At 47.0% G+C, this 23,138-nt stretch overlaps 6 protein-coding genes across 6 annotated transcripts; 3 read left to right on the forward strand and 3 right to left on the reverse strand.

Annotated features, from left to right (window-relative positions):
- Window positions 1-255: 255 nt before the first annotated feature.
- On the forward strand, window positions 256-1,531 carry ANOM_004382 (HNH endonuclease signature motif containing protein; the record flags this gene model as incomplete). The annotated part of the gene is made up of 3 exons (XM_015549639.1): window positions 256-649; window positions 700-1,019; window positions 1,073-1,531. 3 exons carry the CDS (start codon window positions 256-258, stop codon window positions 1,529-1,531), a joined length of 1,173 nt encoding a protein of 390 aa, XP_015408465.1.
- Window positions 1,532-3,610: 2,079 nt separating this feature from the next.
- ANOM_004383 (uncharacterized protein) lies at window positions 3,611-4,680 on the reverse strand (the record flags this gene model as incomplete). Its single annotated transcript, XM_015549640.1, has 3 exons — window positions 3,611-3,805; window positions 3,866-4,109; window positions 4,169-4,680. 3 exons carry the CDS (start codon window positions 4,678-4,680, stop codon window positions 3,611-3,613), a joined length of 951 nt encoding a protein of 316 aa, XP_015408466.1.
- A 4,352-nt stretch (window positions 4,681-9,032) lies between these two features.
- Window positions 9,033-10,443, reverse strand: ANOM_004384 (fungal specific transcription factor domain-containing protein; the record flags this gene model as incomplete). The annotated part of the gene is made up of 3 exons (XM_015549641.1): window positions 9,033-9,089; window positions 9,184-10,118; window positions 10,272-10,443. The coding sequence occupies 3 exons, from the start codon at window positions 10,441-10,443 to the stop codon at window positions 9,033-9,035; spliced, it is 1,164 nt and encodes a 387-aa protein (XP_015408461.1).
- Window positions 10,444-11,583: 1,140 nt separating this feature from the next.
- Window positions 11,584-14,321, forward strand: ANOM_004385 (FAD-dependent oxidoreductase; the record flags this gene model as incomplete). Its single annotated transcript, XM_015549642.1, has 5 exons — window positions 11,584-11,586; window positions 11,656-12,182; window positions 12,351-12,702; window positions 12,765-13,510; window positions 13,574-14,321. The coding sequence occupies 5 exons, from the start codon at window positions 11,584-11,586 to the stop codon at window positions 14,319-14,321; spliced, it is 2,376 nt and encodes a 791-aa protein (XP_015408462.1).
- Window positions 14,322-14,906: 585 nt separating this feature from the next.
- Window positions 14,907-15,401, forward strand: ANOM_004386 (LysM peptidoglycan-binding domain-containing protein; the record flags this gene model as incomplete). The annotated part of the gene is made up of 1 exon (XM_015549643.1): window positions 14,907-15,401. One exon carries the CDS (start codon window positions 14,907-14,909, stop codon window positions 15,399-15,401), a length of 495 nt encoding a protein of 164 aa, XP_015408463.1.
- Window positions 15,402-15,518: 117 nt separating this feature from the next.
- ANOM_004387 (putative protein kinase) lies at window positions 15,519-18,774 on the reverse strand (the record flags this gene model as incomplete). The annotated part of the gene is made up of 4 exons (XM_015549644.1): window positions 15,519-17,568; window positions 17,619-17,920; window positions 17,984-18,185; window positions 18,428-18,774. The coding sequence occupies 4 exons, from the start codon at window positions 18,772-18,774 to the stop codon at window positions 15,519-15,521; spliced, it is 2,901 nt and encodes a 966-aa protein (XP_015408464.1).
- Between the last annotated feature and the right edge of the window lie 4,364 nt (window positions 18,775-23,138).

The raw sequence follows: 23,138 nt of genomic DNA on the forward strand, positions 1-23,138 counted from the left end.
ATCTTCTGTGGAGGTGGAGACACTACAACTAGGGAGATGATCGTTGATATCTTTCGTTAAATGGATAAAGAGTTTCACCGTTACCTTCGTTTACACTTTCACTACTCAGGAACATCTTTCTACTCTGTAAACTGAGAATCGAAGCCACGTCGAGTCGTTGGTTAGACAGGATTTCTTTTCTCATTCTTCAATGGCTGTGGGTCTCAAAGCTGAGATTACTTACTACGGAGTAGTCAGCAAGTTACGTCTTGAAAAATGGCTCTTCCAGTTCTCCAGCACCGGGTCATCATCCCCGAACGCCCACCCTTAATGCTCGCAGAGTACGCCAGAGCTATGAACACTTTCGACACCCTAATCACCCAATTTCAAGACCGGGACCATATAAATAATACTGGTCTCAAACCCATTCTTCTGACACGCCTTGTTCGAGATCAGGTGATTGACAAAGATACATTCCTACGTTTTTGTTTCTACTTCATTGGCGAGGAACTCGGCGGAGCCTCGAATAATAACTATAACCTCACCGAACTCTCTGCGTGTCTTTCTTATCTGAATAGTCGTTCTACCTGGGCCGCCGAAATCATCGAAGCCCTCTATAATGGTTTAGTAAATTTCACTAACTTTATTATTGATAACCTCTTCATGCCGTGTATACTGCGCTGCACCTATCCTAATATAGGCGATGCTGATTCCTTTCAGTGAAAGCTCTATCTACAAAGACACCTAATAGCACCCCCGGGAGTGCGTGTCATCTCTTGCCCCAAGAGGCTGGCATCGGTACACCCCAACGTATCGAAGAATTAAGAGACAACTGTCTCAAACGAGACCGACATCGATGTGTTGTCACAAGATACTTCTGTCGAGTGGAAGCACGAGCTAGATCCAAGGTGGATGGTGAGAGGCTCGTAGATGATGACGGGGCGGGTCTTTACGCTGAAAGAAGCACAATGGAAGACTTAGAAGTGGCACATATTTTCCCTCATTCTTTGATGGCGCTCAACAAGGGTGAACAAACGCTGGTATGTAGGATTATGAATGTTCCCCTTTGGCCCTTCACTTACCTTCTATCTAGTCCGAGAGTAAACAGTTGGCACATAAGCTCCTAAATATGTTTGATCCATCGGTTGTTCCCCGCATTAGCGGATGTGATATTGACAAACCAAGCAACGCTATCACACTGATCGAGAGGGCCCATACAATGTTTGGTAATTTTGAAATCGCTTTCGAGCATTTAGGGGGACACACTTACAAGATCGACTATGTCGATCCTGAAGAAATCTTTACCAATCTTGACCTTCCTGTTACGCGTACACTTTTGCTTACTCCAGATCGAAGTATAGACCCCCCTGCTGTGGATTTGTTGAAGTTGCATTATGCCATAGCAAAAGTTTTACACATGAGCGCCGCGGGGGAATATATTGACAATGTTCTCCGAAAAATGGATGAAACATATGGACGGCAACTCAACGCCAACGGATCCACCCCCATCGACCACTATATACGGTTGAAGCTTGGTTTTGTGATGAGCTGATCGAGCGTAGTCCGGTCAAGTGCATAACAACGGGGGCTTCCTAATATCGCAATCCCTCTTCGAATGGCAGCCATAGCATGCCCGTGCCATACCTTAGGGGTAGCAAGGACCTCAAAACTGTTGGAGCTGCTCGTGGGAAGCAAAAAGTCTTTCAAAAAAAAGTATCCCTGATACAGTCCTCCAACCGCGTCGTCTGACACTAGGCCTTGGGAGGCGATATGGTCACGGTACTTCGCGATATTCGATACTGATCGGTCAGGTGGACCCAGCACAGGTCGGACAAAGAGGAATACAGTTAACCGCTGTTTTGAATGAAAATGGAAAGAGGCCAGCTTTGATCCAATAAGAAGCCTTGAGGCTGGTTAGCCAATATAGGAAATATGTAAAGATATTATATATACTTGACCATCTTTGTGTGAGACCACGTGGTCGTATTCAGGGTCTGGGGTTCCACAGCTCCGACAAGAGGTACCAGCCATGCGGGCAACCTCAAGCTTGACACTGTCACTGAACGCGTTGGAAATGCCTATCCCAGGCTGTGAACTGTCATAGTGACCAGGGGAGCGGGAAGGCGACTCAGGCGGAGGCATCAGAGCCCGATAGTTCGCTTTACCTGCCATTATTAGCTGGTGGTGATGGATGGATTTTGGGAGCTATCTCACCTCTGTAATAAACGACTACTAGTTAGAATAACCTCGTATAGGGAAGCAGCTATTGATCATCTATAAAACAAACCCTAGACGCCCCTCTGTGGGGAATGAAGTTCTTGCTGAGCTCGGCGTGCAGAGGAATTCTATGGGGCTGCTGAGTACATAGTGGCTTAGGGGGCGGTTGTTTGACTTACTGCCCATTGAAATGCTCATTCCACGGCGCGTATGACTTCTTTAGCCAACCCACAAGCTCCGCGGTTTCTTGCATGCGGATCTTATCGTGATTGTCATATCTACCGCCTTTCTTTACCTCCACTATCGCCCTATTATCTCGACAAGAGCGAGGGATCGCTCCAGTTCCCCGGAACTTTCGACAAGATTTGCAGCATCCTATCACACGTCTTTCAAGTTATACTATTCGGCATTGCGCACAAGCTGATCGAAGTTTACGGGCGGGTTCCAGATCGCCTTACACAGGACGTGCTGCTTCTTCTTGACACGGCTTTCCGAGCCAAACTTTGATAGACTGCCGAGGGCCTTTTTAAGCAGCCCAGAGGATTTCGCCAGGAGGAGAGAAGAAAAGCTGGGTATACGCAGTGCGTCAGTGAGTGGGTGGGTAAGGGAGGTAAAGGGAGCTACTAAGGCCCCGCAAAAGCGAGTAATACGTAGAGGAGGCGAGAGCACCAAGGACTACAGAATCATTCACCGAGCTCCTCAGTTTGTCACCTACAACATATTCAATGACTATGAACGGTATTGAAGTATCGTAATCCTCGTTAAAACAGGTCCTCGTTTGCTTCCCAACTACCAGGCTGTGGCAAAACTGGCTTTAGACGCAGATCCCTGAACGCGGCTCAAGACGAACCCACAGCACCTTCGCTTTGCACTTGGTTGAGTATGGCTCGTGCACTAACACGGTTGCATGGGTACTACAACAGGAAGATTAAAGCGTTAGCCCGTTCGGCTGCAGGGGTTGGGACAGGTTGGTGTGCAGACTTCGACCAGGGTCAAGGGGCTCCAGGTGATGGCGGTCGTTAGTATAGAAGGTAATTGACGGTTGAGTTCTCCGGCTGGGAGGGACACAATTGTCGATTACTAGTATCAGGCTAAGGGCGTGACAGTGATTATACCTGGGCCTGAGGGTCAAATGACTGAGCTGTTGTAACAAGCTGCCACGGGCATTATACAGCACACAGTTAGCCGCTTAAAAATATGGATTTTAGGAATACTTTGTTATACTAGGAGCAAGATCTTAGTAAAGGGCAGTGCTACAACTGGAATCTGGAGAATTCACATTCTTGGTTTAATTAATCTAAACTAAAATAGTCAAAATGCATTTCCACCTAAACCTGACACAAACTTCCAGTAAACCATCACCATGCTTTGCCTTCAACTATCCCTCAGTCTCTATGATGGACCTGCATGAAGGCTATTGCGCCGGCAGCTTCTTAGTGCTCAGCTGGTTGTTGATACCACATCCTAAGTAGCGAGTGAGCAAGTCCCAGAGATTCTGGGATCCTTCCGAGTATTCAATGAATTCGGACATCGCGATCCTCAAATTCTGGCCGTCATGGATGCCGATGAGGATGCGCACACGGCATCCCGCGAAGCTAAAAACCATTACCTAGAAGAAGAGATGAAAACGGTCAGCAGTGACTCAGATAAACGGAACGCTGAAACTAACCGGAACAATGAGATGATCGAGGAGAGTCTCTGTGCAAAGGCGGGACCACATCGTGGCAACTATGGCCATGACCTCTGCCTTAAGGACCAGCTCGGGATCCTTTGCCTCACTGTGGTGCATGATAACCTTGATATGCGGGAAGGTAGGATGGCTTGAGCAAGCGTAGAAGAAATCGATGATCCAGTGATAATCGTCTCGATGATCCCAATCGTGACGATCAAAAGCTGGGTTAAGATAGAAATCCCTGGTCCCAAGTTAATCTGTCTATTCTAAAGGATGACACAAGATCATATTGGCACTTACGTGTTTCCTCTCCATTTGGTAATCAAAGTCATACTTGGCATGGTCTCTTCGCAGTTGAGCCGTCGGCTTGACATCTGCATGACTAGTCGATCGACCAGAACCCCGGCTTTACAATAAGAGCTTAGTGGCCGGTACTGTACCGTACTGCTGCTGTATCCAGGGCGAAGGATAGTGGCGACGTTGTTCAGTCGCCGTTGAGTCTCGGGGTCCGTAGTGTCCAGCGGATGCTGTTGAATGAACTCTTTGGACAGAGGGACGAAGTAGGCACCTGGGTCTAGCGAACGGGGCATTGCCAGCTCTGTAGTTCTTCTCAGGTCGAGTGGTAGGATATGCACGGGTAAAACCTCCAAGTTTTCCGATTCAAGTGCCTCGGCCTTTAGACCCTCTAGCTCCTTGTAGAGGTCCGCGAGCATGCTATACATTTCAGTCCGTTGACTATCCAAGTTCTTAGATGGATCAATACGCGAAAAGCGACCACGTATGGCGCGGATAGTTCTCTGGATCAAAGACATGGCTAAGTTTGAAAGAGACGATATTTGTCGGTGGAGGTGCTGACAGCCAAGTGAGCAAGGCTTCCGGAGTGAAGAAATGGGAGTGAATAACACAAGATGTGGGAGACTGATGTCATTCGGCACGCTGTTCCGCGCCAAATAACTGGAACACTAGGGTCTGTGAGAATGATTCATGGCTAGTTGTTATTCTGTAGATATCTTTCTCTAATAAAAAGGCAATCACGCGTCACTCGAACCACCGATCATACTCAGGGGAGGTACAAGTGTGAGGGACAGGGCTCATCGGTCTACGAATGGGGTCTACCGATGGGAGAACTCGATGTAGGACGGCCTCCTTAATCTTGTGCCCAAGGTGAAGAGCCAAGATCATCCAAGTGATCTACTGGTCTAGGTTTAGGTAAGTATCAATCAGAGAATGACCCCTTTTTCTGCTGAATCCGACGGTCTACGTGCCAATTAGGCACATATCCAATTATTGCCTGGCTTTACAGTTGAAACATCATTTAGTCTACTGAAAAACTCTAATAGTGCGCATGCTCTCGACTGTTCTTATGTTGCACTCCGTAACGGTCCAGTCTTATTGACGACATTGGTAAGGATTCTATTTTTTGTAGGTGTCGAAAGGCTCTAACCCTATGACAATGAATAAAGCCACTGTCACTACATGAGGGAAGAATACATTATAAGTAGAGAGATTCATTTAAATAGCTATCTTACCTTTGTAATAAACTACTACTAGTTAAAATAACCTTATATAGGGAAGTAGCTATTAATCTTAAAAGTAACTGTCTTACAAGCTGAACAGTCAAAAGAAGGAAGTAATTGTTCTATGACTAGAGCCCAGATCCACGTAATTCAGTTGTAATACTGCACAAGGTTGGAGGGCTGCTGAGTACAGTGTAACAATTATATAACAAATAGCAATCAGCTGATAAATATAGCTCAAACCTTTAATATTATGCTTGCTTTGCTCAGCTGCTCCTCTCAGTTTCTAATGTGTTGTTAGAATAATATTTATATAAGCACCCTTTGGCGTACGGTCTGACTACGACTGGCGGTACGCTCTCAAGCTTACGGCAAAACATGTGGCATAGGGAAACTTGGATATCTCCACGATTCTCTGGAGCAATATATTGAAACTTTAACAAAACCAATCGCTTGAGGTGTTCAATCCCTCAAGCGCTCAGAATCTATATAGATCATCGGGCAGCCGTCGGCGGGGTGATCATTGCCTCGGGCAACCGCCGTGACATATATACCAATGCTTTCAAATAGCCAATGACCCACTAGATGCTTGTTGCATGTTCAATGAGAGGACTATTAGTCGCTGTCACTGTCTTCATAGTCACTGTTTGTGTTGTTGGGAAGTTGTCCAATATATCCAGCCAGGTCCTCGACTTGTTGGAAGATGGCTAATTAGCACACAGCAAACGCACCTGTATATCGAGTTGGTTGTTACTATACCTGTATCAAATTTGATCAGTTGCCTCGGATCAAGTTCCACTCCGAACTCCTATGCATCCATCAACAATTTAGAATATATTTTTTTAAAATAATTTCAGATTGTAGGAGGAATCACGGTTTTACTCGTATACGCACGTACCATTTGAATATCGGTTAAAAGCTTCCCTATTAAATGTTGGTTGCATCTAAGGAGAAAAGGGAAAGGAGTATCCTCGATCTGGGGTATTTGTTAGATTGAAGGGTTCGCTTTTATAGGTGAGAAGGTCAACCATACCTCTTCGTCATCCACACCTTCCTCCATAATCATACTCTTGATTCTCGATTCAATGTCACCATGGTCCTGATCGATGTTTCCATCACTACCATAACCTCCATCGTCATCACCATCCTGATTACCATTATCAAGCGTGATTAGCTCCCCATCAATATAATCCATTCTCCCTTCTAAAATATCCCTATACCGATACCAGGACTTCTCATAGCTAGTTTTGTTCTCGAAGAGTCTTATCTCCTGATCCCGATTATTGGCATTCGGATCATCCCATGAGCAGTCACAGTCTGGACATCTCTCGGACTTCAAGTCTGGCAGGTCGTAGGCCTCCTTACCTTGAAGCGCCGAAAAGAACATTTGTGTCGAGATGTACGAATTCTGCTTAATATGCCACCACTGGCACCCAGCGTAGCTGGAGTCTTGGTAGCGGGCCACTCGAATGCCGAGTTCTGGGTTCAGGAAGCAGTCGACCACCTCGTCTAATGCGTAGAGGATGGCATTCTCATTCGTGTCTTCTGGCAGATTGGACCTGTACGCGATGGTGTATTCTTCGTCATAGTCGGTGTCCCGGCTGAATTCGCCTATGTGGCCCTCAAGAAAGCCGATCAGTCGCTCAGCCACTGTCGGGAGGTCCTTCCATTTGACGTGGTTGATACTGTATTTCCGGTGGTAACCGCAGACAATCAGTTTGACATTGACCATTTTGGGCACACAAGGAAATTTGTGATTGAGGAGATGCACAAGAGGTAGGCGCGGAGTGAATATCTGCGCGTTTAAATAATTTGTACCCTATCGGATAGATTTACTTTCCGGGACATGTTCGAATTCTAAGCGAGGTGGATTCAGTGGAGAGCGACATCAGCTAGCTCCATAGGATATGATGCCATCAGCTGTACCAGATATTCCTATAGTAAAAGCCCTCTAAACACCACATACCCCACTATTTTTCTCGTAGTTTTCAATTTTTAAACCTTAAATCGTATAAAACATCGACAACTACGATATATACATTTCTCTACTGACAATAATCCTGCTATCAGAATACTGTCTACTATATAGAAGGACTAATAGATATATATATATACATACTCGCAACTATATGTACTACGTAAAATCCTTGTTTCTGCTGGTCTATATAGAAACTTCACTATAAGTATTCCTCCCATACAACGATTTAGAATGGCTTGCTAAATTAGTTACTTATAACAAGGTTTTGCTGTACTTGGAAAACTCCCCACCAGTGGTTCAGACTATTTCACTAAAGCTTGTTATTTCAGCTCCAGAGACGACGCCACGCCGCATTTTCCCCACAATCGATCGACACACTCATACCATGCCATGCAGATATAGTAGTGCCTCTAGAACAAAGGTTCTGCTCTTGATAGAGCTGAGACTGCGTTCCAAGCATAGAGAGTGCGAGCCCTAATGGGTCCTGGTATTTACAAATATAGCCCTATCATAACAGCTCCAGGCAACATTCTTTAGGTGTTCAGTAAAGGCATCTAGTATCTTCTTCATCATAGCCCAGGATATTTCAGCTGACCCCACTGCTGACGTGTATCCACTCTCGGCAATTTTGGGCATCAATACTCCTCCGCCTTTAGCGAACCGCCCGGTAGGGATCGGCACGATCTTACCGCAGTAACAACAATCGGTATCCGGCAGAATGATCAAGTCAAGGTATATACTAGGTCTGACAGTAACTCGGCACAACGTGTTGGCTCGGTTCCCCGCCCACTTAATACCGGGACCACCAATTGGAGCCTCAAGAATCTCAGATCCTGTGCTCAGTAGCTCTTGAAAATTCCTCAGTATACTAAGCTAAGAATCTTATTCCCTACAGAGAGATATCTAGGGTTTTTCTTATAGAAATCAATAACTATCGGAATATAGATACTACAAAACTAATATATCGAGACTTTCTTTAATATATACATAGTAGCGGTTATATCAACATATAGATTATAAAGCTTATCACGTAGGTATAGTTTATATATATAGTTACTAAATAGCTGACTAGTCCCTCCAGTTTTTGTATAGTATTAGAAATACACCGCGTTAATCCACCAATGCAGGAGATACGTAATAATTGTCAAACTTTAGGAGTACCTGTGGATGATTGAATGTAAGGCGACTATTCAACAGAAAGCTTGTGGTCCTCGTACTGCCTCAACCAGGCCGAAAAAACTAATGGAACTGTGCAAAGCATATTAAGGAAACCAGAAAGTACATCAAGTAGACTAGAATGGACCGGACATTAGGGCATCCGTTGTCAAATAATACGCAGCGCTTGTTCCCATCGCCTGAACCAGCTTGAAAAGGATCACAGATCTTTCAAAGAATATGTTGGTGCCGTCCTTGATCTACTGCCTGGAAGCATCAGTTATCGTGATCAGGAAGCCCACTGTACTATCCACGACTCCCTTGCTACGGAGACTATGTCAGCGATCAGAGAGCATTGAGGAACGCCGGTCTATGGGGTGGGCATGGTCACGAAGGTCTTGAAGACAATATCCCTGACCAGGCCTAAGTAGTCGCATAAATATAAGTTTTTCGCCTTCGGATTGTTCGTCTGGATTGCTCTTGATTTGATTTATTCTCTCCGTGTATTCCTTAATCATACGTTCTCAACAAGTGGACAATTAAATTGTTGCATCTCCCAATCCCAAAGATCCTAATTATGAGAATTAGTAATCTCACATCGAAAGCTGGGGCGTCCGACACACGTGCCCCAGATGGCAGAAGAATACATGTGACACAAGACTTACCCAGTCAAACATTTCGAGCGGACTATCACCGTTAAGAAAGTCTTGGAAGGTTGTGTAAGGAAAGGAAGTCCCCTCCACTGTGGCTGCCATGTGTTCTGCGAGTTGGGAACTGGAGAGCTCACTAGTCTCTGCTGCAGCAGGCTGGGAAGAGCGCAGATCTTCACCTGCCACAGCGTGGCCAATCCCATATAACATGGAAGCAACTCGCTCGGCTGCCTTTGCAATCTCGACTGACCGCCGCGGCGTGTCTTTCAGACTCAGATATGTTTTATTAAGCAATTGGATGAGCTCCGCCCGCGTACTTTCGGAGAAGGCCTGGGCGGTCTTCGATTCATTAAGCACGTCCAGACATATTACCATGGCAGCAGTCAGGCAGTCAGAAACCGAGTGAGATGCTCCAAACCAGGCCCGCTGTCTGTTGCACGGACGACGCAGAATGTCTTGGAGTTTGCATTGATGCTCAAGAATGCATCGGGCAGCGTCGACGCACGCCCAACGGAAGGCTTCGTAGCCATTCGTTATTCGCGGAGACACCAGGTACTGGCGATGTAAGATGCAGCGAGAACGCTGATAGATCATCTCCAAAGTATGCTGCATGAGCGTGTTGTCAGTCTGGCTTTCGGAGGCCTTTGTTGTAAGAGGCATCCTCAGTGAACCGGGGATACGGCCTCTTGCGGTTTTCAATTCCTCGTCTAGATAGAGAGTTCTCTCTGGTGAGATGGTCCCCCTTGAAGTGATGTCTGTGATCTTATTGGCGATAGAAAACATATCGTCCAGCATCAACATGTACGTGATACGGCTTGGTGTCTCCATTTCTGGTCGTGACGGTGGTAGGATTGGCATGGCGGGATCCAGATCCTCATCCAGCAGATTGCGTGGGCGAGCGAAGTCTCCAAGCCCTTGGTAAATTACCCGGGGCAATCCTGTTTGCAACGCTACGATAGAGTCAGTAACCGATAGTACTAACCAGCTCCTACGGCGCATCTCCAGCTCAAAAGGTCGTAGTGGAGGATGACACACGTGGGTACTTCGATGATATCCCATCATAATGGCCAAGCGCGAAATAACCCCAGCCAATATAGTAATACCTGTTTTCGAGTCATTACTTCCCAGATACTCGATCCCCATATACATTATTGCTGCCTCCACCTTGTAGCACCCAGGAGCGGTGAGATCCGACTTAGCTAACGAAATGGCGCACTTTTCCCGCAAAAGATGAAAGAGGTCAGGCAATTCTGACTCGGCCATCACTGATTTCATGGTATGTTCAATCCAGGCACCGCATGATAGGACGCCATAAAGAAGTGCAAGCCAGGCGGGACTAGCTGTCAAGGGAGACTGCCAGAATTTTCGATACTTTCCTTCTTAGATGGGGTTGCGAGAGCATTTGATATAGGGTCAGACTGTACCTGGCATTGAAATGTAGGAGGATGTATGAACACTTCGACCGAATGTCAGCTGCAGTAACCGATGGATTTCTTGTTAGAACGTACTCAACGATGGCTCATGAGATTCCAGACACAGGGAGACTAGTTTGTCTGCGAGTTGACGAGTTGGCAATGATGCCACCAAGTCTTTCATGTCTACATTGCGTGAGAGCCCCGACAACAATACCGGGGCATGTACCCTTGTTTCTATATGTTCCTCGCCTGACATATGCTGCTTATTCTGTCAAGATCGTCAATGTACTGCCAAGACGGGTGGAGAACGGAGGTTGGCGAACACCGACTGCATCTTTCATGATAGTCTGCCAGTGGCATGAGTTGACAACCCGTGTGCTGGTTCCTCTGCTGCTATCACTAGGCCATGGAGCAGAGGATTCATGCTTCCGTTGGATGAGTGCTTGTTCTGGGTGACTCAGGTGCCCGCCGATATCTGCCGGACATGCTTTCACATAGCAACAGAACTGCCCCGAATTGCGCTTCTGGCAGTTTAGACAAGGCAGAGCGCGGTTGCATCTTAGCCTGGATAAATCGACGAAGTTAGTTGTGGATCTCCGTTGATACATGTATACAGCCTTACTTTTTCTCTCTGCACAATGTGCATGATTGCAACACGCGAGGTTTCTGGTGCCGTCGCTTCCGATCACCGAATGGATAGCGTGAAACTGGAGGGTCCATGACGACGTAAACTGTGGATGTGGAAGTGTGAAAGTGAAGACTAAAAACGGAAAGTGTTGAAGATGATTCGGATTTCTGGTATGTAATTTTCGGATTTCTTGTAATTTTCAACCCCTGGTAAGACGGGTCCGCTCCATTGAGGAAATGATCTTCACTGCTTTCCATCCGTGTACAATTAATTGATAATGAGAAGAATGGCCCTATATGTGCATAATAATTATCCTACCATCGTACTACATTGTCAAATTCTATCCTATGCTGTCGATCAGTAGTTATTTAAATGGTAAAGGTCTCCCCCTCGTAGCGCTGCACACAACTCATCCGCCCCCTACCCTTGAAACAATCGTATCAGTTCTACTATGGCGAGCCTAAGCCAAAATTCCGCGTGGTGATTGTGGGCGGGTCCATCGCAGGCTTGACTCTGGCCCACTGTCTACTGAAGAACAACATTGACTTTGTGGTGCTTGAGGCTCATAATGAGATCGCACCTCAAGTCGGTGCCTCGATTGGGATTATACCCAACGGTGCTCGCATTCTGGATCAACTGGGCGTGTTTGATGACATTTTGGACACCACAGAGCCCATGCAGGAGTCATCCTACTGGACCCAGGAAGGAAATCTCATTGTCCGGAATGACACGCCGCAGCTGATACATAAGAGGCATGGCTATCCTATTGCATTCGTTGATCGTCAGGTCGTACTCAAGGTCCTCTATGATCATCTTGCGGACCAGCAAGATCGTATTCTTGTGGGCAAAAAGGTCATCAAAGTCGAGAATCTGCATGGAAGGGTCCAGGTTCACTGTGCAGATCATTCAGTCTTCGACGGGGATTTGGTAGTAGGAGCTGATGGGGTACGGAGTATTGTTAGGCAGCAAATGTGGGACTACATGGAGTCTAGGGGCCTCGAAAGAGAGGTACTGAGAGAAAGAATGGTATGTTGCGCATGTTTTGCAATTTTCTTGATACTGCTATGCGGAAGCCTGCTATCGACTGACTGACCTAACTCTCAACTTATCTGGCGTGCAGCGATGACGTCTGAATATAGCTGTGTGTTTGGCATCTCAACAGCCGTCGAAGGCCTGACCCCCGGGAGCGGACACCGAACCTTTGGCGAGGACTTTTCGTTCCTGACTCTCATCGGTAAAGAGGGTCGGGTGTACTGGTTCTTTTTCACCAAGATGGATCGAGTATACTCCGCGTCAGAAATCCCGCGGTTCCACCAGGGCCTGATTGACGAGCATGTTGCCCCCTACCTGCAGAAGCCAATCCGTGATACCGTCCCTTTCGCTGCAGTGTACGAGAGGGCTATAACCCGGACTTTCCTGCCTTTGGAAGAGGCTGAATATAACCATTGGGCCATCGATAGATGGGTTTGTGTTGGAGATTCTGCTCACAAGGTAATGCTTCCCTTACCCAGGCAAGCCCTTCGTTTGGCAAGGTTCCTGACGTCTTATGACAGATGACTCCAAATATGGGGCAGGGCGGAAACAGCGCCATTGAAAGTGCTGCCTCTCTCGCCAATAGTCTGGCTAGCTTGATTGAAGCCTCCGGCGATTCTAGAGTTTCAGTGAAAGATCTAAATGACTACCTGCAGCCGTGGCAGAAGAAACGCCAGGCTCGTCTGCAGGACATTTTCAAAAAAGCCCACGAGCTCACTCGACTCGAGGCATTGGCTACGTGGAAGGAAAAATGCATTGCACTCCATCTCTTCCCATACCTCACCAACTACCTAGCCGATGGAGCATCGCAGACTATCGTTGGTGCAACAAAGCTCGACTGTGTACCACTACCGCCGAGATCATTGCAGTGTACGATGCCATTCACCAACTTCCATCCGCCTCGTGGTGACGCGATCTGGAAACGAGCCCTGTGGACGGTGCCATTGATCGGGATTTACGCTGTTGGAAGAGCCACTGCACTCCCGGTAATCTTGAACACTCGACCTCACTTATATCCACTCTTTAAGGAAGGAATATGGACAGCGGGTAATGGAGAGGTCCTTAGTTTGACCAAGCCCCTATACCATAATCTCTTCCTGGACAAGTTGTTCCGGCCTCTCATTACCTGCTTTCTGCCCTCAATCACTGGGTCTGATACGAATTCGCGGGTTCAAATGCTTTCATTTATGACAGACCTGGGGGCAGTTTATGGAATCTGGCTATTGGAGAGCTATCGCGGTGCTCACTCCTGGATCAACGTCCTTCTGTAAGTATAAACCGCAAATCCGATCCATAGTTCCAGAGCTGACACATAGGAACCATGTATAAGCCCCTTGGCAGCGGGCACGGTATTCCAATTAAAGGGGATATGGATGGTTGCGCCATTCTATTATACCCTGGAGTATTTGATGGCGCCTCTATACAGTCTACTTTCTGGCAGCAACAGCAAGGAGATCGATGCTGTCACCACCGAGTCGCTGGCCCTGTCAATGTTGGCCGGATATTACTCCACCACATTTGCCAACTTCTTTGCACCGAGTCTTCAATCACGCCAATGGTATAATGCGATGTGGCAAGTCTTCCCAGCAACAATCCCCCTCCTTCAGCTTCCCTTCTCGCTTGCGAGACGCTGGCTCTCCCCCTCTTCGCCACCAAAAGACGAGATAGACAGAAAGCAACAGCAGAGAAAGAGAAGGCAAAACGTCCGCTACGCCTGTGGGACATTTGCTCTCGTCTCAGGTCTCACGTTTATCTATGGCCGATTCACAGCTCCACCAGGTGTCTCCTTCTGGAGTATTTTCGTCCCGGGTCTGCGGGATCATTTGGCCCCTGTTACGTCTTTCAGTGACGGGATCGCACGCTTTTTGCAGTACGATGAACTAATCTCCATGGGAAGTGCGTATGTATGGCTTGCACTGCGTTTCCGCGAGCTGAAACAAGCGGGGGCTCGGTTTTCTTGGACTCGAGCTGGGGCGGCTTTCGCTGCGTCTTTGTTGGCTTTGGGACCAGGAGCGACGTTTGCTCTGGGATGGGGGTGGCGCGAGGAGCTTCTGCACCAAGTGGCTAAGGAGCTCTAATTCCTCCCGAGAATTACCCTTAACGATCGCTGATCCCGTCCCCTAGAGAGAGGTGGTATGTTGTATATATTGGAAGTAGGGCCTCTCCTTCACTACCATCTACCATCGGAGGGGCGGTCGTATGTATTATATACTAAGTTTAGAACATTTGCTTAACTATAGACGAGAAATAGATCACTACAGTATATACCAGGTTCTCTTTTCTTAGATACTGCAGATGCTACATAATTCTATTGATATACTTCTCTACAAATCGAAATCTGTCGGGGCGCAGTTCAGATTGTATATCAGGAAGCTCTATAATCAACTTACCTAAGATCCAGGCTCTAGTATATATCAAATCGCATGATACCTTTCATGCTCATCCTATATGTCAGAAGATGGAGTTTCTGGGCGCGATCTCTCGATTTGGTTGATAGTATATAATATATACTGTAGAATCTCCCTAGAGGCTGGAAGGAAAAATCAAAACTATATATTGCTTAGGATACACTTGCCCTAAGGGTGCAGTTTAACTTAGATATAGTAAATATTTATGCGGAGCTTATGGTCATCTGAGATCGCGCAATCGCGCAATATTCCGGTATGTCTTCTGTTGGGGATAAATCTTGCCGCTATATGATGTTTCGTCTCTATATTTGCTATCTGAATTGGGTGGTCGACAACTGCAATGAGTTCTACCTTGTTGTAGCAGACGATTCGTGTTTCGATATCTCGGCAGCTCATGGTAGATCGCTAGCCGGCTTTTATGCGTGGAACCCAGCTGTTGGTACTTCATGTGGGGGGCTCTGGCCTGACTACTATGTTTGTGTCGGCATATTGTCAGATGCCACCACCACTACTACCATTTCTACCACTGCTACTACCACCGGCAATGGGGTTTCCACACCTACACCAACACAGGCGGGCATGGTGAGTGGGTGTGATAGTTTCTATCTTGTGATCTCGGGTGATGAATGCTGGGATATTGCTACGCAGGCCGGGATTACGCTGGATGAGTTTTATACTTGGAATCCGGATGTTGGGACTCTTTGTACTGGTCTTTGGCCGGATTACTATGTTTGTGTTGGTGTCCTTTGAGCGCAGTTCCGCAGAAGCAGGGTGAACTGCCATAGTCATATATGAGATGGTATATAGCTCAGGCTGGCTCGGAAATAGAACGGCTTGTAATGTCAAGATGGATTATTAATATATAAGTCAGCCTGATCGCAGTCTCGCGCTTCCTGCCCCCCCTAGATTGATACCTCTGCGTCTTTCAGCCACAATATCCCTTAGCCCACTCACAATTTCCAGATACGCAGCCCTAGGTACCGGCTGACAGACATGCCCCGGTACCGCCCAAGCAGGCTGCGGAAGGTCAATATCTGCCCCAGCATCAAGCAGCGCCCTCACCAGTTCCGGATGCCCCATCTCCATCGCGATCTGCACAGCTCGTCCACAAGAGAACATGGTAGGTATTCTCGAATCCCTTAAGGCAATCTCATTGAAACCAAGATCTTGCTCCGTCCCCCTCCACCCACCCAGAACGTGGTACGCAACGTTAGGATCGGCGCCATGCTCCAGCAGCAAGGTGACCAACGCAAGATCACCCAGCCTAGCTGCCCGGACAAGCGGCGGGGTGAAGTCCACCGGCTCGAATACTCGGTCCAGGTTCGAGTCATAGTCCCAATGGTATGGATCGGGGGGCAGAGGTCGGTCGGCTTCTTTGAAGTCGCAGGCCACCCCGTGTGAAAGCAGGATCGTCGCGAGAGAAATATCTTGCTGTTCCACTGCAAGTGCGAGCGCCCTCGTTCGCGAGACTCGGTGAGCTGTTCTTTGCAACAGAGCTTCTACCAGATTATGCAATTTTCGTCGCACGGCTCTTACGACGGCGGGGCCTTCTTGAGAGGGAACAGTAAAGTCGGCGTCGACGCCATGGTCAAGGAATAGATGCACGAGATCTGGCCTTTCCTGCTCAACGGCCCACTCCAGTAGTGTTATCCATCTGCTAGGGGAATGTTTGAAGTCGTTAATTCGGATGTTCAGATTCAGGTCGTAACTGATGAGCTGAGAGAAGACGTCGTGACTGTATCCAGTTTGCAAAGCTGCCGCGAGAGCTTCCTCCAGCTGGCGCTGGGTGGGATGTTCAGACATGACTGGCGGAGGTATTTCTCCTCGCTTCGCAGTGTCGCGTCTCGCTAGAACCCTCTGGCCAGAGGAACGATTTTGGAAGTATAACTCTCCAGTATCTGGCACCCATATCAACTCCCATTGCTCGTTTGAAGTGCCCGTGTTACCCTGACCTGAACTCGTGTCAGGGGCAGCCGGCCCTATATAACGCGGCAAGGGAAAATCCGAAGTGCCTAGTATCTCATATACTGCTCCATCGAACTCTCGCAACTCACCCTTTGGATATTGCTTTGCCTTGTCTGTGTGTGGCTTGCTCCAGAAGACGACGGCGTCATTGTGGGGTTTGAAGGGCGTTTCAAGTTTGCGCTGGATGCAATCACCCCAATCCAACCCGTGGAAGAAAGGATGCGCTTTCACCTCCGCGAGGCCGTCAGCTCCTAGGCGACGCGTGAGGTCTTTATCGAGTAATTTGGTAAGAATATCGTTTGTACTCGATGGCAAGCCAACGGGCTGCTGGAGGGTAACGTTGATGATCCTATACCGCCGCTCCTCTTCATCTTTGTGGTAGAAAGGCGGAGCACCCGTCAAGAGCTCATAGAGGATAATCCCCAGGCTCCACCAATCACTAGCTCGAGATGGTTCTCTCTTGTTAAGGAGAATTTCGGGAGCTTGATATGCCGACGTGCCTGGCGCAATACAGTCCGTGTCCTTACTCAGGTCAAGCGCGAAGAGACTCGGTTTGCAGAGACTGACGTGGCCAGAGGAATCGAGGAGGATATTCTCCATCTTTAGACTACCAAGGATGATGTTCTTTGCATGCAAGTATTCCAGTATGCAGATCAGCTCTGCAGCATAATATCTTGCCTTGGTAATGCCAAATCGTCGCTCTCTCTGCACATGGTCAGCAAGGTATCCTCCGCTGCCGAGCTGTGAAAGGAGTTCCAATCTACCATCCGAACAGTGAAAGGCAAACATCAGCGGAGCAATGAAGGGGTGCTGAATGCCAGCGCGGAGGCTGTTTATCACTGGTTCATTTTCACCGCTGAGCTGCTCATGGGCAGAGCGAGGTATATGGGTGATCTCCATGCCGTAGCTTCTGCCCGAGTCTTGCTTTTGGACATAGACAAGGTTGCCGTCACTGCAGCTATTGTTTCTTTCGGGAACTCTCCAATCTTTGCTAGTGAGTACAGGCGAAATTTCTTTCCTGGTGTAGGATATTTCCAGCCGCCCGTGCCATCCAGGGCTTTCACCTTCTGTGTCCCAGCACCGGCCAGGAACGGATTCAGTCTGACCAACCCAAGTGACATGCATTGAGGCCCAAAGGGTTCACCCGACAAGGATAGAGTGCTCCCTGTATCCGGTTTGTGACGACGAATCAGCAACGACAAGGTAAGCACCCCCTCCTGCTCCTCAGTTCCGGACGACGATGACAGCGACGGCGGGAGATCAAATTTGAAAGGGCGATACCACGCTTCCCAGTCGACGAGGCCCTGCGCGGGGAGGCTCAATAGGGCTTCAGAGGAGAGCTAGAAGCCTTGGTACTCTGCGATAACGTATGGGCGCCATTGCTTCTTCCAGGTGTCGCCAGCTACATCTGGTAGCTTCAATCCACGCAACCAGGCGAGCTTGACGGTCAGGACTCCCGTCATAACGCGATCCGTCATATTTTCGGTCACAGTTGATGAAAGATGGTGGAGGGGAAAGGGTGGGGTATCAGTGTCATAAGTACCCCTGATCATATACGATGCCCAGCCCCTTGTGGAGATGAGTAGCTCCCACAACTTACAACTGAGGTATCCTAAGTTAATAGTAAAGAAATAAATATCTAACCTATATATTATATTACAACCTGCCAAAACTAGACTGGTACAGAAATTAGTGATACTTAATCAATTATAAAGAGATACTGTAGTAATAATTTCTTAATATAGATATTTTAATCTAAATAAGTGGCCATTCTACTAGGATTGGTGAGGCCGTAATATTCTAGTACTGACTTTGGATCCGTCGTGAACATCGGACTGGCGTATACAATCGCCTTGACTAATGGGTGTGGCTCATGCGACAGATTGTTTATGAATTCTGTCTCTAGGTCTAGATCCAGCAGTAGTAGCCTTGCCATAGCTTGGAACATGGGGATTCCTGTGATGTAGCGTCGAGAGTCCTGGGCCTTACCAGCGTGTTCCCGCCAAAATGACTTGAATTTACCTTGATCGCCATGGAACTTATGGCATTTCGATACATTGTCCCACTGAGCTCCGTAGGCATTCAGTGTACATCCGCTGATAGAATGAGGTCGTGCTTGAGGAGCAAAGCCTGTGGCATCCTCCATAAGCCGCGACATCGTGGTTGAATATCATAACGCGCTTTGGATCTTAGGAGAATGCATCCCAATTAGGTGCCCATGATGGTAAGAGTAAATGGTGTTTTGCTATGGCTTCTTTGGACTCAGATAAGGCGCCATGACCGGCGTACCAAGGAAGGTCCAACCGGCCCGTTTCAAGAACGACCTGTGAGAGTGACCGAAGCAATTGGGGTCGAAGAAACTGTATATGCATGAATCTATATGTGGATTCGGGGCCACGACTTGGCAGCTCGCGGCAGGGTTGGTCTTTTTGGCGATGTGGTAAACCGGTCCCTGAAAAGTTTTCTTACACCAGCCTTACTTTTAAAACTTATTCATTACCAGCTTAGGGTTTAGTGTTTCTCAGGCAGCAAGTAGAATTCAGGATTGGTTTAATACTATCTACTCTGATTATGCATTCTTATCGAAGGTCCTATAGTGGATTCTTCAGTTTTTAGACTTTTTATATGACACAACGGCCTTGTGTATGGTTTTTTATATTGTATCGCATGGGCGGTTATATAGTGTGACTTGGGAGGCGTGAAGCGCGATTAACATCCGGATCCTTTGTCAGTCCGAGTATTTCTCAAGTCCAATAGTTCAATTAAAGTAAATACAGATTCAAAGGCTAATGGCTAGAAATGTAAAGAAATCAGAGGGAGTAATAACAAGAGTAATAACAAGAATTGTTACTCTCCCAAACTATGCTGGTTTACCTGCCTGGGTTTGAGCACCCTCACATCCAGGGCAGGAGCCATATGTAGGACCAGTATCGACTGCGTGATGTTTGATAGGTTCAAAGAGGTCTGAAATCGAACTACCGAGTCCATGAATAAATCCCGAAAACCCTACGTAGCCATCAAAATAGTTATGGTACACGCATTTCTGGTCAGTGCATGTAAATCCAAGAACTTGATATTGAGCTCCGTTTGGTTTTCTCTCAATTCCCCCACAATCATCATTGGTTTTGCAAGACTTGCCGTTGATATAGTCAGTATTTTCGCACTCGCCATTGAAGCAATAGTTCAAGTACCCATGGCAATCTTTTGTCTTGTTGCAACGTTGTCCGACTCCTGATTCTACCTCAACATTGCAGATCTTGAGAGCTCCCTTATGTGCACTGCGACAGATCAGACCCGGCTCTTTACAGTCGTCATCCGTTTCACAAGGATCGCCTTTGTGCCCAGCTTCGTTAACCCCGCAAAATCCATAGGGGCATCGATCAGAGAGACACCGGTCAAACAAATCATAATCCTTTCCATCCTTGGTGAGCCGACAAGACTCCCCTGCACTCTTCTTAGCGAGGCAGACCTCTCCACCCGAATGATCGCAATAGGCAAATCGAGTGCTACATTGCGACTGGCCTTGAGCATTCGTGCACGTTGCATTTGTCACCACATTGTACTTGTCAAGACCGAAAAGTTTGTTTGTCGCGCGCTGGGCTTCTGAAAGCGTGTCTTCCGGTACGGCATCGAGTTTGGAAAGATAGTCAACGAAGGCGTTGGTGCCCATAAAGCGACATGTGTTCTCTTCACAGATGGTACCTAGGTCGCAAATGATATGTTGGTCGACATCACAAGACTCTCCCAGAGGCTTGTAAATTAAAGCGGGTTTGGCGCGTTTCGAATTGCGACGACGGTTCGAAGTACGTTCTTCGTTAGAGGAGCCATGAGAGTTACTGTCCCTTTGAGCACATATTGCACTATCTCCATCACATTTTCCTGATAAGCATAGTCTGTCGACTTTGGCACACGCACTTCCATCGGGCAACTTGGGAAAGCATCTACCATCAAGATAGAATTCGTTGTCATTGCAGCCGGATTGCCTTGCCACAATGTCATGACTATATTGACCGGAGGTAATGGCAAAAACAGGAATTATCAGAGGTTGAAGAGCGAAAAGCAGAGCTGGGGCTGTAGAGGCACACCATGATGAAGATGGAGATTGCGCATACAAGGGTGAGAGGATGGGTGAATAAATCGATGGAGGATAAAGGAAGACTTGAGGTGAGAGGTGAGCGCTTAAATACACCTTTATCGGAGGAGATCTGTATGAATATCAAGTATAACTCAAAACGTATCTCCCCCTGAAGATATGCAAAGAAGTTTTGAGGAGACAATATGATAGAGCCGAATGACTTCGCACACGAACTTCATGCAAGGGAATCACATATAGAATGGTTGATCCGTGGTCTTCTTGGTAAGAAATATCATTAATAGCGACGATCATCATCAATGCTATGAGCTCAGACCATAAGCATGGTCCCTGTTAACTTTCGTTGTCGTGCATTGTTTATCAACACTGAGTTTCTGGGTATCTTTCACCCCATCAACAATGTTTTATCTCAGTTTTTGGCTCAACACTCACATAGAAGTTCGCCATAAGGAATAACCTATTGGAAGCAACTGATCTGTCCTTACGTTCAAGTTGCTTATAATAACAGAGCGCTTCGCGCTCAGCTATCACAGGTTTTTACAGGGTACAGTATATCTATGAAGCAATATTCAGATCAGGAAGATCTGCGAACTAGTGACGCTGTGTCGCTAGAGAGAAGTGCGAACTGTCGATCAATTCCCTACCTGGAGGTCACTTTCCCTCCTGAGGAGAGATTGACTTAAAGACGTAGCCGATATGAAGTATTATCTGTCAAAAGGCTTGGACAAGCGAAGATTCAATGCACGAAAAAGGGGTCTGGATTGAATATATGAGGAAAGTGGGACGCCGGAACGGTCCGCATTATTTGGATGGATCGACGACTATTGACTATTCACACAGAACACTCAGTTCTTCAAAAAGGACATTCTATTCCACACTTATTGTGTGTCTGCAGAAAGTAAGTTGGTTCTTTGAACTCCCAGATGTAAGGGCAATCGGTTTTCTATTACTAGAAAGTATTCTCAAGAATATTGGCAGGGCAAAGAAGTAATTCTCAAGTACGCATTCTGTCAACCGTGCAAACATATCAAATCGAATAAGCAGGTCATGTACTAAATCAGTGCGTTGTGGGTGAACGGTCATCGGTGGGGTAGTCTTGGTCTCAGCGGGGACAATATAGAGGCCCATTTATTTTACATATAGTAGCTCAGGGTCACAGTAGTCGTCAATATACACCAGTGGATTTCAATCTCCATACTCCTCCTTTCGAGAGGGACCAGACATGGTTCGACAAGGCAAATTTATTATGTAGCTGACGTTTGGCTTTCTGTTGAGTTATGCCCTGCGGTATATCTTCAATAACTAGCGTGATTGCACATAGACAGTTAATCTATACATTCTAATATCATGATCAATAATGGGCCCCTCTAGCAGACTAGCAGTATCTCCAAAAAATATTTAAACCACTTGATTCTCAAGGACACCAAAAATACCTCAACCCAAAGTATAATCTCGCGCACGGTTTAACGTACTAGTAGCAAGTTTCTATGACATATTCTCTTGAAACGTCAAGGTACGAAGATTGGCTCGCCACTGAATTTAGAAACACCATTGGCGTCATATGTATCAATATAAATCACTACTAGTAATGTCTGAGACATTGAGAGTGTCAAGGCAGGCTTTTTAGAGATTAATACCCCAGCCTTCACGCAACATGGTCGATCCAATAAATTAAACCCTTCTAGAAGTTGATCTTTACGTCAGATAACTTAATTCGATTTCTTCTTACGTGAAGAAAGCTAGAAGCACATGGTATACGAGGGATCCCTCGACGGCGTCTAGAAGGCGGATCACTTGACCATCGAGTCCGGACAGCCCTAAAGCTGCGGCTCCATAAATTATTCACATTATTCACGCCTCCGAACCATATGACTAAATGGAGGATGATCAGCCTGGTGGATTATTCAGGTACCGCGATCTAGATCCTCGTCTCGAGGGATTTCATGGTTGTACCGAATATCTTCATTATATAGTTACATAACAATAACCCTCACAGTATGCATAGTAAAAACAAGTCTATAGCGCGACATAATTGAAATTCGACCTGGAAAAATGTCACAAACACCATCAGCATCACTGATAATGATGGTTCCACGGGCAAGACCCATAATCCCCAGCAATATCAGATCATACTATATCGTACCATACCGGTGAACCACGGGCATATTCCCCACAAGATACACACACATAGCATTACACATATAGCAAAAATAACCCTGGACCACACGACAAACGCCAAGACCTTCGATAGGCAGCTGTATGCGGGAAAAGGGAAAGAGATGACGATAATTACCCGGTCGGTATGCAACCGGATTTAATCCGAGTCATTTTTTGTGAATTTGCGTTATTTTTGTGGTCGGGTTTCATTTAACCGGGGGGACGAAAAGTCACGGGGACGCTGGCGCCGGATGAGGGCTTTAGACCATTGA

The sequence above is a fragment of the Aspergillus nomiae genome (genome assembly GCF_001204775.2).
Source record: "Aspergillus nomiae NRRL 13137 chromosome Unknown contig00078, whole genome shotgun sequence".
NCBI lineage: Eukaryota > Fungi > Ascomycota > Eurotiomycetes > Eurotiales > Aspergillaceae > Aspergillus > Aspergillus nomiae.